We start from the raw sequence: 15517 nt of genomic DNA on the forward strand, positions 1-15517 counted from the left end.
TTAGATGATGTTTGTATAATCACCTATAAAAATAGGTGCCAAAAATACAAAAGAAAAAAAAAAATACTTGGGTGTGGTGGCACGCTCCTATGGTCCCAGCTACTCAGGAGGCTGAGGCAGGAGAATTACTTGAACCTGGGAGGCGGAGGTTGCAGTGAGCCGAGATTGCGCCACTGCACTCAGGACTGAGCAACACAGCGAGACTCCATCTCAAAAAAAAAAAGAAAGAAGAAGTAATGATGGGAGGGGATAGGAGGGAAACTTCTGAGATACTGGTAATGTTTTATTGCTTGACTTAGAGGCTGGTTATATAAGTGTGTGGAGATTGTGATAATTCATTATGTTGTACTCCTATATACACATGTATCTATATGTTACATTAATACTTCAATACAAGTTAAATTTGTTTTTTTTGTTTGTTTGTTTTCCAGAGACAGGGTCTAGCTCTGCTGCCCAGGCTGGAGTGCACTGGTATGATCAAGGCTCACTGCACCCTTGAGTTCTTGGCCTCGCCATCCTCTTGCCTCAGCCTCCCAGTGTTGGGATTATAGGAGTGAGCCACTATACTAGGCCAAATTAATTTCTGTAAATGAATTTAGGAGATACTGTATGACATGTAAACTGGTTTAAATATAAAGAGGCATTGTTGAAAACAGAAATAGTGACTTAAAAGAGAACAAAAGCTAACTACGTATAACCAAATCTTTCTTGGAAATACAAATACCCACTTGGCCCTGCTTGGAAAGAGGTACTTTTATCACTCAGTAACAAACTCCTGTGAAGTTATTATCTATGCCAATGTATTTGTAAAAAGAAACAAATGACAAGGGTCAACTTACCATCCTCTTTAAGCACATGGCAATAAAATTCTCCAGGACTATATATCACACAGACCATAACATCTACTGTTTGGTCAACAGCAAGCTCAACCCATGTCCACTCCAATGGATCTACTTTTCCTTCCACACCCAAGGGAACTGTGAAAATAATTAAACATTAAATGGACATAGTGGAGGAAGGATGTAGCAAGGTTGGGGTGGCTGAGGAATTCGTTTTTGAAGAACTGAATTTCCACTGACTTTTTAAGTGACTTTATAGGAAAACTAACCTTAAAGTCAGTCTTAAAATTAATTATCTAAGTGATTTCAGATTTACATTTCTGATCATCAGCTGCTGACAACCTATAAAACTCACCATAAAATTTTATTTTTCAAACATTCTTACAGGTACTTAGATGAATGCTTGATTTAAAAAGATGAAAGGCTTTCAACATAAATTCTTTTTATAAGTACAAAAAACTATTTATAGAACCGTCTGAACTCCAGAACAGGCATTATCCAGTAAACATCTGACTTACCACTGTCTTCTTTCACGTCGCTGGGTTTATCTGTCACCATCCTCTGTTCTCCCACAGCAAAGCCTGCATCTATGAGAACTCTGCTAACACTGACATGAGGCGTCTCGGATTTATCAATAAGCTCCACCAGGGAACTGTTTTCCAACTTGTCCACCACTTTCACTGTGATTATTTTGTTCTGCACAAGTTTTTTCATGAGACAAATAGCTTCTGGAGTCCAAATTCCTAATGATGGCTTTACTCCTAACAAAGAATTTTGAATGAATGTTACAATTATTCTTAAAGCACTTAGAAATTTAGCTCCTAACTTCCCCACGTTAAACTTAAGAAACCTATGGCAAACACTGGAAAGGAAACGTGTCACTTAAGAGGAACATAAAAATGAACACATAATTAACAAAGAAAAGGCCTGCTGGTGTGCAATGGCTCATTCCAGCACTCCGGGAGGCCGAGGCAGATTTGAGACCAGCCTGTGCAACATGGCCAGACTCACATCTCTACCAAGAAAAAAAAAGAAAAAGAAAAAGCTTGTAAAAAGCTTCTATAATATGTAAAACAAAAACCACGTTAATTCCATTGATATACAATGTCCAGAAACACAAATCTACAGAGCCAGAAATTAGATTAGTTATTACCTGCAGAGCAAGGACTAACTATAAATAGGCACGAGAGACCATACCGGGCTGATGGAAACGTTCTAAATCAGATTATGGTGATGTCTGTACAACTCAGTAAATTTACTGAGAATTATTGAATTGTATAGTTAACATCTAAAGTGAACACTATGGTAGGTAGGTAAATTATAGCCCAATAAAATAAAGCCACAAACAAAAGTACGAAACCATCTCTGAAGAAGTACTGGTCCCTCATAAACATACGAAACACTGGTGGCACTTACAACTCGACCCTGAAAGGGCACTTACAAATCAGCAATCCAGGAGTTATGCTTCAGTCAGTTTATGAAATGCAAGGGCCAAGTAACTTACAAAAAAAATGTTTAGCCTCACTAGTAATAAGGTGAATTGAAATGATTTCACCTTTAGCTTATCAAAATTGGCCAGGATGAAATAATATGGAAGCATCCCTTTGATGCACCAATGTGTACGAGAACGGACTCTCTCATACTTTTTTGCTGGGTATGTAAACTAGATCAACCCTTTCTGGAAGAAAATGTACAACGTGTATTACAAACATGAAAAGAAGGAGACTGACTGACTTGTTCCACTTGTGGGAATGTAGCCTAAGGAAGTATTTTGGGATATAACTACATTTTGCAACATAGCCTAAGGAAAAGATCTTGGATATGCTGCAGATGTAATAATAATACCCTTCTGAGATAGGATATTCTTTCTAAATTATGGTATGTTTGAATGAAGCCAACTGACTGACATGGAATGAAATCTCTGATCCTAGTGGGATAAATGACATATACAGTAACTTTTAAGCATCTGATCATGTTGTTTTGAGAGCCAGCTTTTCCCTATTTCATTTCTCTCTTCATGTTTTCATGTTTCTTCATCTTAAGAATTTTTAAAGAATATGGAGGCTATAAAAATTTCATACCTGCTAGCACACACTTTATAGCTTGCATTGGCAATTCCAACAACTTTGGGATTATGGGACAAAGTCTCATCAAACTAAGGATTTCAAAGTTTCCATAATCTACATATCCGACCAGTACAGATTCTTCAGAAGCGTAAGCCAGAACGGAGGCACGGTACCACTGATCATCCTCTGAAAAAAGGAGAGACTCAATCTCAAATGATTTTTCCACTGCAGATGTAAACAAAAACCTTTTCTCCTCAAATTAGAGATGGTCATTTATAGATTTTTCTTTGATAGATATCAAGCTTATAGAACAGTATGTTTACTAATTTTGCTTATCAGAAGCCTTCAACTCCTAAAACGTAACCTTTATTAATAGCTTACTACAGTAATTATGTCTTATGCTGTCATTATTAGTTTACATGTCTTGTCTCTCCAGTAGTTAGCTCATTAGGACAGAGAACATAACCTGATCATGTGAATCACAAGGTCTCAATACATGAAGCATTCAATAGCAAGACTAGTTTTTGTTTTTTTTTTTTTTTTTTTTTTTTTTTTTGAGACGGAGTCTCGCTCTGTAGCCCAGGCTGGAGTGCAGTGGCCGGATCTCAGCTCACTGCAAGCTCCGCCTCCCGGGTTCACGCCATTCTCCGGCCTCAGCCTCCCGAGTAGCTGGGACTACAGGCGCTGCCACCTCGCCCGGCTATTTTCTGTATTTCTTAGTAGAGACGGGGTTTCACCGTGTTAGCCAGGATGGTCTCGATCTCCTGACCTCGTGATCCGCCCATCTCGGCCTCCCAAAGTGCTGGGATTACAGGCTTAAGCCACCGCGCCCGGCAGCAAGACTAGTTTTAAAACACCTGGCAAACATGGGTCAACCAGACTCCACTAACCAAGTAATGAGTTTACTGAAGGATTACTGCATCTCCCCTTCCATGAGGCCACTGGGCCTCTCTTTGGCAGAGAGTAACAGAACCTGGTTATCACAAGGCAGGCCATGTGCCATCCAAAGGCTGCACCATGACAGCTCCACACTTCCAGGCCCTCTTGCTATTTCAATAAAACCGGTGAAGATATGAACCTGGGAGGTTCCACATCCACCTATTAGCTTAAACAGAATTATCTTCACCAGTCCCCAAAAACCAAAAGGCTGACAAAATAACCCAAAATACCTCCTTTATATCTCCACCTCCTTGACACACACAGGCCCTCTGCCCTTACCCAGGTCAGACCACACTCCTTTCAACCAGTTTAATTTGATCTATTTAAAAACATGATTGGTTCACTGTAATATTCAAACTTTAAGTCCAGCCATCAGTGCAAACCAAAGACTCTCTGTTTCAACAGTTTTTACTCAATTGTAAGTAAAAAATAAATAAAAATGAATTTTAAAAATCAGTAATACTCTTTCCTTACCTGAGAACTGAGCACAACATATATCACCAATGGCTGGATAAAAATCAGAGCGTGGAGGCAACTGACCACAGTACTTGCTAAGCGATGCCTGAAGTTCAGCAAGCTTTCCTGAAGAAAAAGATGACATTTAAAAAAAAAACACGCATCTATACATTATTTCTACATGTCATCTCTCTAAGTACTTTAGCTTGATAGAGCAAATCAAGAAAATTGACTTACGGCCACTTTGCAGTTGCTGACAAAAGAAGTCTTCCGGTGTTTGAATGTGGGCGACCACACCACAAAACTTATCACCCACATTCAAAGTTAACACTTTCGGGATCAGGTCACTTTTGTCTACGACAATTTTGTTTTCAGTTGTCATTTTTCCAACATCTTCAGGATCACCTTATCAGAAGAAAACGGAAAAGTAAGGCATTTTGTTTTCATCCAAAGTAAAAAAAAAAAAAAAAAAAAAAATTATGCATGCTTTAATCATTTTAAAAAGAGTACGACCACGACTGCAAGGTTCCTGGAAGATGGTAGTCTGAGAGGTCATAGTGGTTCTTCTTCCCAATAATAAATGTTTATAAGGGCAGTCTTCAATGTCACCAAAAGCTAGACTGGTCCAAGATAGAAAATCAGCGACTTATAAAAGACAAGTTCAGATCTAATTAAAATGCTCTATAATACACTCTTTATAGTCCCTAAAAGAGTTCAAGAAAATGCAATTTGGAATAGATACCCTCTCATTATACTCAAGTAGAAACACATCAGATTACATTAGGACCTACTACTCACTCTAAGTGAAAATGATAAACCCCATAGGGAACAATTTATTAGGATAAAATTGTTAGAAATTTAAAATGCATTCAACAGTTCAAAAAAGATACAAGCAACGTAAGTAACAAGTCAAGAGAAAAATAATTAGGGCTAACCTAAGAGTTTAAGAAGGAAAGGCTTCAAAAGCACAATGAAAAATAACTCAGAAGAGAAAACTCACAGAAATGAAAAAAGTATATGGTTTATAAAATTTCAACTATTCAAGCAATATATTTTTAGCATCAAGATTTAGAGACATTACGACAACAAATCAGAATCCTAGAAGACAAAAACCACTACTGCTTTAAGGAACTAAAGGATAAGATACCATTCACATAAAACTAAGGCTGACTTCATTGTTTTAAACACAGAAATATGAGAAAATAATTATCTAGATTATAGACTTATTAAAGGAAATGGTTCTCACCATTAACCTATAGGTTGACTCTGAAGACCAAGGGGAGGCTGGGATACACCACAAAAAGTGGAGGGAATTTGCTATCTAGGAATGACCTCTCAGAATGTATTACAATGGATTCTTGATGTTAGAAATCCCACTGAAATGGATCACTGGCTCTAAACAGTAGCCAAAGTAAATTTAACGATCTCAAGTGTAAAAGGTAAGAGATAGGCTCAAATTAAAAACCATTTCTTAAAATGTTTCCAAAAGAAATCACAACATAAATAAGGGAGAAGACAAGAGAAAAACTTAATAGCAAGGAAAATGAACAATTGTCCTGTTGTTTCACAGCACAGTATGCATAATGGTGAAAAGAGCACTAAACTAGAGTAAGGGGGCAAGATTCTGGTTCTCCATCTCTGGGCTTAAGGTAACCCACTGGACCAGTCAGCTTCTGTTTCTTCATGTGTACATAGGTGGAGTGGGAGATCTGGACAGTTCGTTTCAGCTGCATGAGTCCATCATAAGATCCTCCATGAGTTATTGTTTAAGAGACAGAGTCTTGCTATGTTGCCCAGGCTGGTGTGTGATGGCTATTAACAGGTACAATCATAGCACACTGGGGGCCTCAAACTCCTGGTCTCCAAGCCCTCCTCCCACCTCGGCCTCCTGAGTAGCTGGAACTAGAGAAGAGACCCACTGTGTCAGCTTTTAAAAACTGTATCTGGCCAGGCATGGCTCACGCCTGTAATCCCAACACTTTGAGAGGCCGAGGTGGGCAGATCATGAGGTCAGGAGATGGAGACTACGCTGTCCAACATGGTGAAACATCGTCTCTACTAAAAATACTAAAAATTTAGCTGGGCATGGTGGTGCACACCTCCCACCTACTAGTCCCAGCGACTCGGGAGGCTGAAGCAGGAGTATCACTTGAACCCAGGAGGCAGAGGGTGCGCCAGCACTGCACTCCAGTCTGGTGACAGAGCAAGACTCCGTCTCAAAAAAAAAAAAAAAAATTGTATCTTAAGCATCTAATGTATGTCAGATGCCATACTCAGCAATGGGGAGAAGTAGTTAAGTAAAAGGTCACAGTCTTTGCATCTAGATATTCTAAATCTTGTAGGAGACAGAAGATGTTCAATCAGGAGCTACAGTGTGACAAATATCACAAGAGGGTGCAAAATCATAATGCCAGGCTGACTGCAGCTGGGCTTAGGATCACAGTAGGAGGAGAGAGGACAAAAGCATGGTGATGTCACTGGCTCCGTACGCTGACATTAGAGACCAAGTTGTAATGGCTTTCAGCCAGGCTAGGCCAAAAAGGGGCAGGACAGGAGGACTGATTTAATTCTGTGGCAGAGGCACAGCTAAATTTTTAAGAAGGTGGTTTAATGGGAACTCTTAATATCCCATATCTCATCTTTTCTGACTTCCAAATCTGATTCTCCCATACCCACCAACATTACTTGAATCCAAAAAGCTGAATACAGAGGTGTCTCAAGCCTTCATTCTCTATGTTGGCTTCAGAATCGTGTCCAACCCCTTTAACATAGCTCCTGCGACCTTTAATGATCAGCTCTAGCTTACCTCTCAACCTATACTTTCCCCATCCTACATACACCTCTTCAACAGTGGCCAAATCTAGCCGTACTTATTTTTCAGTTTCTCAGGCCTGATCATGCTTTTTCCCATCTCTAGGCCTTAACACATGTTCCTTTTCGTGCAACATACTCCCCACCCGCAGCACCTGGTTATTTCCTGCTCCGTGTGGCATCACTTCCAGATGGCTTCATTCCAAGTCTTAGGTACCCTCCCACCTGCTTCCGTTGCACCCTGCACTTTCTCTATCACACCTAATTTCTCTATCCCACATAATTTCTTCTGCTTGTCTGTACTGGTCTTAGCCTTCATGAAGGTACCTTCATAGTGCCTTAGTGAAGAAGATATTGCTCAGTGGATTTCTTGTTGCCTCCATTGGACACCTTCATAGCATCTGATATTACTGATGACTCCCCCTCCTGGAAGCATTTACCCTCTGTTGCTCTGGCAAGGTTCTTCCCATTCTGTCCCCACCTTTCCCATTACAGCTCCTCACTCCACGTTGCAGGTGGCCCCAGCTTCCTCTTCCTCATTATTCTTCCTCACTCTATTGCACCAGAACTTACGGTTTCAACCATGACTACCTCAAGACCACTAACTCTTCTGGTTTCCTCCACCAAATGACAAGGAACTGAAAGCTTTTCATCAGAGCTGTTCCACCAAGATTTGTGTCTCAGGCATATCACATAGGCAAGTACTCTAAGAATAGAGATAGGGAGGATAAACTATGACATCAGAGAATTATTTCAATTGTCCATGAATGATGAGGATTCCTGAGCTAAGAAAATGGTAGTGGAGAAATTAAAAAAGACATATACAAGGGATACTTGGGAAGAAGAATCAATAAAGACTTGGCAACCAATCAGATAGGGCAAAGGATGGGAGGTAAGGAGGAGGCAGATTTAAGGATGATTCAAGTGTGCTCATGTGATAGGATGTGGCCAACCATGGCACTGTCAATCTAGCAATCACCTCTGAATGAATGAGCAAGAGGCAATGAATTATATCTACTCCTAAAGCAATCAGTACAGGAGCAAAGTAAAGGATCAAAAAGACAATACTAACACAGGTGACTAGGCAATGAGGAAATAAAACACTAAAAGCATAATTTCTTGGTTCTCTTGTTAATCTAAATAAACCACACACACAAGTTTTTACAGAAGTAAAAAAAAATCAGAAACACCGTCCTGCTGGAAAATAATTTTACAGCCCTATTAATTACTGGCGGAATGCCCAAGAAGGAAGGAAAACAAACTAAGAAAATGTGAGCTAAAAAGCCCTAACTTGGAAGGGCGTGGTGGCTCACGCCTGTAAGGAGTGAGCACTTTGGGAGGCTGAGGCCAATGAACTGCTCTAAGGTCAGGAGTTCAAGACCAGCCTGGCCAACATGGTGAAACCCTGTCTCTACTGAAAATACAAAAAATTAGCTGGGCGTGGTGGCAGGCGCCTGTCTGTAATCCCATCTTCTCCGGAGGCTGAGGCAGGAGAATCACTTGAACCAGGGACGTGGAGGTTACAGTGAGCTGAGACCATGCCATTGCACTCCAGCCTGGACAAGAGTGAAACTCCATCTCAAAAAAAAAAAAAAAAAAAAAGCCCTTACTCTAAAGTGTTATAATATTTAATACGTCATAATCTGATATTACCATGTTACGGATTCGTGTGCAAAATAGAGGAGGAGAACAGGCAGGAAAGATTGAGATTAGAAATGATAGGCTAAATATAAAACAGCATATTTAAATCTTTCATAGAATGTTTATCGTTAACAAGTCTTAACAGTGATAAAGTTGTGCCTTTGTTTAATAGGTAGACGGTTTCAATAACTGAAGCTTCCATACTGCTCAATATCAATCTATACTCACTTTGATCTGCATTTTCCTTCTTAGAATCTTGTCCGTTGGGTTTCAAGCCATATCCCATTTCTATAAGCACATGATCTAAAAGTTTTCCTAAAAAGTGAGTAAGAAAATATGCCTCAATTGAGAAACTATACAAAGAATTATGGGAAAAGCATAAAGAAGAAACAAGTCAATCATACGACCCACGTTCATAGCTATTAATAGGCTGACTTGTTTTGCCAGTTCAATTCCTATGGGCAAGCTATGGTAATACCCAGCCTGAAAAACTGAGGCAAAATTACCATAGTCACCTGACAGAATTTTTTCTCTAAAATGTAATTTTTTAAATTTTTGTGGGTACACAGTAGGTGTACATATTTATAGGTTACATGAGATGTTTTGGCACAGGCATGCCATGTGAAGTAAACACACCAGAGGAGGAGGTGACCATCCTCTCAAGCATCCTTTGAGTTACAAACCATCCAATTACAGTCTGTTACTTTAAAACGTACAATTATTATTGACTACAGTCACGCTATTGTGCTACTGAATAGTAGGTCTTATACAGTCTTTTTAACTTTTTTTTTTTTGTACCCATTAACCATCCCCACCTACTCCCAGCCCTCGACTACTGTTCCTGGCCTCTGGTAACCAGTCTTCTACCCTCTATTTGACAGAAATTTTAACGAAAAGGTTTCACTTTGAAATCCTGAAGAACACAAAAGATTCTTTTCCCATCTCACGAACATGCTTAGAATGACCACTGTTCATGGGAAATAAATTTAAGACATAAGTATGGTTGAAACAAGGGTCAGCATGGACCCAAACTTCAAGTTCCCTGAAATAATATCCAAAAGCTGAGATCATAACATGAAACACAGCAAACAACAGGTTTTTTACTTAATTTCACAAGAGATTAGTTGATTTTCTACCAATTCAGCCATGATGCCAGATCTCTGAAAGCAGAGGGGTGATACCCTGGAAACTGGGAGGCACCCATCACACGGCGAGAAGTCATTTATCAAACAGGTGAAAGGCCAGAAGGGAAGAAGAGAATTCTAAAGCATTTCCATTTCCACAGCTTAGCTACTGTGTACTAGCCAAAGGCAGTTCTGTGAAGGTTACTCCAAGAAAAAGCACTGATAAGGACGAATGAATTCGGAGAACTTCAGGAATTTTCTCAACAAAGGGGCCAACATTCAGGAGTGATATTATAATGGCTCTATTAATGGGATAATAGTTATGCTCACATGAAGTCTAAATCTAGCCAGCCACCTAATTCTATGAATTTGTGCCACGTCTTTGACAAACTGCCAATTTCAAGAATGGGTTCAGTCACAATCTGAATGACGCCAGAGGGCAGTTTACCTGGCCTCACTTGATGTTTCTGTTTCTTCTGAGTAACAGGTGGAAACTACTTTTCCTATTAAGTACTCAATTTAAAAAGATCGTACCTGAATTTGGCAGCTCAACTTCTACAGCAAAGGTAACCACTTCCTCTTCCAAGATGTCGACAATCTTTATGGAGCAGTACTGCTCCATTAACAGTGGTTTAGTAGCTTTGATACAATCATTGCTCCAATTCCCTTCTGCTGGGATAACATTGGCTACAAAGCACTTTATGGCCTGAAAATTTTTATGCAGGTTACTTACAAAAATTGCCATTTAAAAATGATTTTTTCTAATTATTTGTATATAAAAGAATGTATCTCATGCTGAAAACTTATCACAAATCTTCAAGTACTAATCAGACAGACAATTTTATGTATAATTATTATTAGCCTCTGCTAGTACTGTATTCATAATGCTTACTTTTGGTACTTGAAACTTAAGAACTTCGTGAAAGAATAATTATCCTTCAAGTATACATAAATTAAGACCACTTTCAGATACTATAATAAATACAGAAATGATTATTTTGAAGAGCAAATTGAAAAGATGTGCCTAAAAATGTTAGTTTCTCACCTTGGGCAGTACTTAAATAAGGTCAAGATAGCCAATGAGTGTTCATTTACATAGTACAGGTACAATAACACAGAACTAACACTGTGCCCATCAAAACGTTGAAAACAGCTCCTGTGGGACACTATTAAATATCTAGAAAGGAAAAGAGACTCACACAAGGAGGAAACAAGTCAATGTTCCTGTTGAGGTGGTAAATTCTGTTTAATGGAATTATTTCTTCGTTTCCATAATCGATATATAAGACATGTGCCTTCTTTTGCTGCACATCAACGTTTTGTATGATCACTCTGTTCCAGGTCTGAAAGTGAAATATAAACAGCATTTCACAATCTTAGATTTTAAAAACCCTCAATCGATCTACAGAACATGCAAAAAGCCAACTTAATTTTCTAAGAATCTTGCAAAGAAATCCCTAAAATTGTCTACTTAGGACATGTTATTAATAATATACACAACTATTCCAAAGCTATTTCTATCCCATGAGACTATCACACACTAATGCCTCAGCTACTCAAATAAAACACAAGCTCTAAGACTAGCCAGCCACTCGGCTACAAGCAGCAATTCAGGAACCCGTAAACAGAGTTGGAGAGGGGTAAGACAGGGAAGCAGCAAGCTGAACAGGGCATGGGATACTGAAGAGGATCAGAGTGATCAGAGGCTGGTTTTAAGCCTTGCCATGCATCATTAAAAGCTCTGGTGTTCAGTTCATACTACCAAAGTTAGCTCAAACGTTTTCAATAATTCATTTCATTACGGGTTACCTGATCAACAGTGTACTTGGCAATACAAACTTCCCCCTTAACAGGAATATAGTCTTTTTCATGCATATTTGCATATGTTTCTTTTAAGCTGGCAGAGAGTTGGTTCATGTATTCTAAAACTTCTGAAGAATATAACTGCACATAGAAGTCCCCTGGGTGTTTGAATTCGGTAACTGTACCCTTTCAAAGAAAAAAAAAAAAAAAAGAGGAATAATTCCTAAGGCACAAAAGGAAACATCAATTTCTTAAAGCTTTGTAACTAAAATACAAACAGCATCACAGACAGTTTTTGCAATGTTTATTAGTTTAATCAGATATGTTTTGCAGCTACCGCATGAACTCAAGTAGGAAACAAGAGAATAAATACAGTTCTCTGGATCTGTCTGTGGAGATTGAAGAACAACAAATACCTTTATTTCCATGGTTTTCTTGAGTTGTAGACTTCTCAAATCAGAAAACATTATTCTCTCAGCCCAAATGGCTATTTCCTTAGTAACTCCAAGTGGACAGTCACTCTGGTTTGAAAAATACCACAGAAGCGAGTTACTTAAAAGCGCATGTTTCAATGATTCTATGGCCACTACACGCCGGAACCGCAACCACAATATCCTGACTCTTCAGCTTGAATAAAAGAATACAGAAATAGGGAAGGCCTCCAAGAGTCACTAAAACCCACTGTCCACAGGCAGTGTGCACAGCACTGGGGATAACCCAAGAATAAGGCCATGCGGGTGAAGAGAAGGTTGACTTTATTTTTAAAAAATGAAAGTGGTGGTGGTGGAGGTTACTATTTTAAATCTGCACTTGTTAATGCTTTCTGTAAGAATGAATACTTGAAGTCACCTTTTTTAAAGTAGATGCTAGAAGCAGCTAAAGAAAGCTAAAAATTATTCATAAATATGAGTTGGACGTGACAGATGTTTTTCAGATTACAAATAATTCAGCCCATGTTGTTGTCTAAATGAGGAACTGCTATCAGAAAGCCTCCTTAGATAACTAGGCCCTATTAGAGTACAGCACATAAAGCTAAAACCTGTGCCCGCAGAGGCTAAAGGGACTCTTTAATCCACATGATTTTACGCTGAGATACTACCACATCCTTTTAGAAAAAAAGATGAAGTAATTTTCAAAAACCCCTGATCGTATCACTATGGTGTACATATTTAAATAGGAAACTTACTTTTAAATATTGATAAAATGCAGAAATAAGCCCAAACTATTTATCTCACATCCTCTTAATTCAATAAACAGGAGTCATTCAAAATTTAAAGACAAAGTATACCATACCTTATTATTTACCTCCACATCCTTTGTTTCAATAGATGATTTATTATCTTCAAGTTTGTGGAAACTGCAATAAAGCAACAGATTACAATATTTATAGTGTAGAGGCAATTAACATAGGTGCTATCAATCACAATTATGGTAAATTCTCAATGAACAAAATCCTGAAAGAGCAAAACAGCTTCTTCCAGAATCACAGTGGTAAAGTCAAACTCCCCACTGCTGGCTACACAGTGGTCCACACCCTGTGTGTGCATAGGTGTGCTTCTTCCAAAAGTCACCTAATGAGACGGAGACTGAGACTGAGAGTAAGAGTGAGAGAATAGCTTCAAGCCTCAGTTTTCTTATCTGTAAAATGGGGATAATTCCCGGCTGGGTGTGGCGGCTCATGCCTGTAATCCCAGCACTCTGGGAGGCTGAGGTGGGTGGATCACCAGGTCAGGAGATCGAGACCATCCTGGCTAACATGGCGAAACCCCTTCTCTACTAAAAATACAAAAAATTAGCCAGACGTGGTGGCAGGTGCCTGTAGTCCCAGCTACTCGGGAGGCTGAGGCAGGAGAATGGCGTGAACCCAGGAGGCTGAGCTTGCAGTGAGCCCACATCATACCATTGCACTACAGCCTGGGCGAGAGAGCAAGACTCTGTCTCAAAAAAAAAAAAAAACCAAAAACCAGAGATAATTCCCTACATTACTTACACAGAATTTTGAGGTCATATGTGAAACTGTTTTGTAAACTGGTAAATGCCATGTAAGTACAATTTATATATTTACAAATAAAAACACAACTCAAGAGGCATGTAAAAGTTCCAAACTTATTAAGATCCAGGAAAGTACATGATTAAAGTAAGGCATTCTAAAGCTCTAAACATTAAAGAAAAACTCTTTGAAGGTTACAAATCTTCACATGTACTACCCAGTAAAATAATACACATGAAAATTAAGTTCATAGAGCTTTTCACTTCAGATTTGTACACTTTTGTTATAGAGCTTAATAAAAAGTAACTTCTACTTGGTTGTGGTCTGCTGAACTATTGGATGCTTATTGTATCAGAAAAAGACCTTATGCACAATCCATAATGAATAAAAAGACCATAAATCCTTACTTTGGCTGAACAGGCTTGCACACGATGCTGTGTGCAGACCAGTCTCTTCTCTGACATGCTGTGGAGCAATAGTAGGTCTGCTTGCACTGAGAGCACCTCAGCGATCCTAGAGAACACCACCCACAAAATAGTTCAGATGAAGATCAAGACATTCTCAAGGTCCACACTTGATCAAATATTCTATTAACCATGGCAAGAAGACTATCTGAAGAGAATTGTGCTATTTAGGATTAGGTATTCAGATTATACTTTTAAACTCTCAGAATACAGAGAAAAAAGACCTACAAAGATTTAAAAAAGGGAGATCAGACTGGGACACATAACTGAGTTTCCTAAAAATAGACCTCCGAATACATGTTATAAAAGCAGCAAGCGGCCAGGTGCAGTGGCTCACGCCTGTAATCCCAGCACTTTGGGAGGCCGAGGCAGGCAGATCACTTGAGGTCAGGAGTTCGAGACCAGAATGACCAACATGGTGAAACCCCATCTCTACTGAAAATACAAAAATTAGCCGGGCACGGTGGCAGGCACCTGTAATCCCAGCTATTCGGGAGGCTGAGGCAGGAGAACCTCTTGAACCCAGGAGGCAGAGGTTGCAGTGAGCTGAGATTATACCACTGTACTCCAGCCTGGGTGATGACAGAGCGAGACTCTAGTCTTTAAAAAAAAAAAAAAAAAAAAAAAAAAAAAAAAAAAGCAGTAAGCAATGGTGCAAAATGTGCCATGGCTCACGCCTGTAATCCCAGCACTTTGGGAGACCAAGGTGGGGGGGATCACTTGAAGTCAGGAGTTTGAGACCAGCCTGGCCAACAATGGTGAAACACCGTCTCTACAAAAACAAAAAAAATAAGCCGGGTGTGGTGGTGCACATCTGTACTTGGGAGGCTGAGGCAGGAGAATCACTTGAACTCAGGAGGCAGAGGTTACAGTGAGGCAAGATCAAGCAAAGTAAACAAAACTTTCCTGTAGTGAAAACAGACTTGTACCAGTGACTGAAATGGCTGCGTATCATGAAAAAACCAACAAAAAACAACGAGAATCGTATCTAGAAAAACCCAGGGAGATTCTGAAATAAAGGATTTTTAAAAAAATTCTATCAGTGTTCATGCTAAAGAAACAGGTTATCTAAAAAACAAAAACAACAACAAAACACCCCACAACAAAGAAGTAACCACCAACCCAGTCTGGCCTCAAATGCTTCCACCCTAAAAGAAACTTAAAAAAAAAAAAAAGTTACATATCCGAATAGCCAGTAATAAACAGAAAAAACTGCTCAAGATCACTGATCACGAGAGCACTGCAAATTTAACTCTAAACTGGTAAATGCCATGCAAGTAAGACTTATATATTGAAAAATTAGAACTCAAGAGGCATATGACAATTCCAACTTATCCACAAAAAGGGCTATAAAAACACAAACACCAAACATGGACGAGGATGT

The 15517-nt window shown here is 39.2% G+C and overlaps 1 protein-coding gene across 4 annotated transcripts in view; it reads right to left on the bottom strand.

Annotated features, from left to right (window-relative positions):
• Positions 1 to 15517, bottom strand: part of LOC105467056 (tudor domain containing 1) — a 53443-nt gene that overhangs the window by 17128 nt on the left and 20798 nt on the right. For all 4 annotated transcript variants that reach the window (XM_071069091.1, XM_011716379.3, XM_011716388.3 and 1 more), the window contains exons 5-16: positions 14077 to 14182; positions 12973 to 13036; positions 12096 to 12200; positions 11686 to 11865; positions 11076 to 11219; positions 10411 to 10582; positions 8981 to 9067; positions 4538 to 4705; positions 4319 to 4426; positions 2921 to 3091; positions 1358 to 1600; positions 840 to 977 (exon numbers count right to left, since the gene is read on the bottom strand). In XM_071069091.1, coding sequence (XP_070925192.1) covers positions 840 to 977; positions 1358 to 1600; positions 2921 to 3091; positions 4319 to 4426; positions 4538 to 4705; positions 8981 to 9067; positions 10411 to 10582; positions 11076 to 11219; positions 11686 to 11865; positions 12096 to 12200; positions 12973 to 13036; positions 14077 to 14182 — 1686 coding nt within the window. The remainder of the gene's footprint in view (positions 1 to 839; positions 978 to 1357; positions 1601 to 2920; positions 3092 to 4318; positions 4427 to 4537; positions 4706 to 8980; positions 9068 to 10410; positions 10583 to 11075; positions 11220 to 11685; positions 11866 to 12095; positions 12201 to 12972; positions 13037 to 14076; positions 14183 to 15517) is intronic.

Source organism: Macaca nemestrina, chromosome 9 (genome assembly GCF_043159975.1).
Source record: "Macaca nemestrina isolate mMacNem1 chromosome 9, mMacNem.hap1, whole genome shotgun sequence".
NCBI classification, from domain to species: domain Eukaryota; kingdom Metazoa; phylum Chordata; class Mammalia; order Primates; family Cercopithecidae; genus Macaca; species Macaca nemestrina.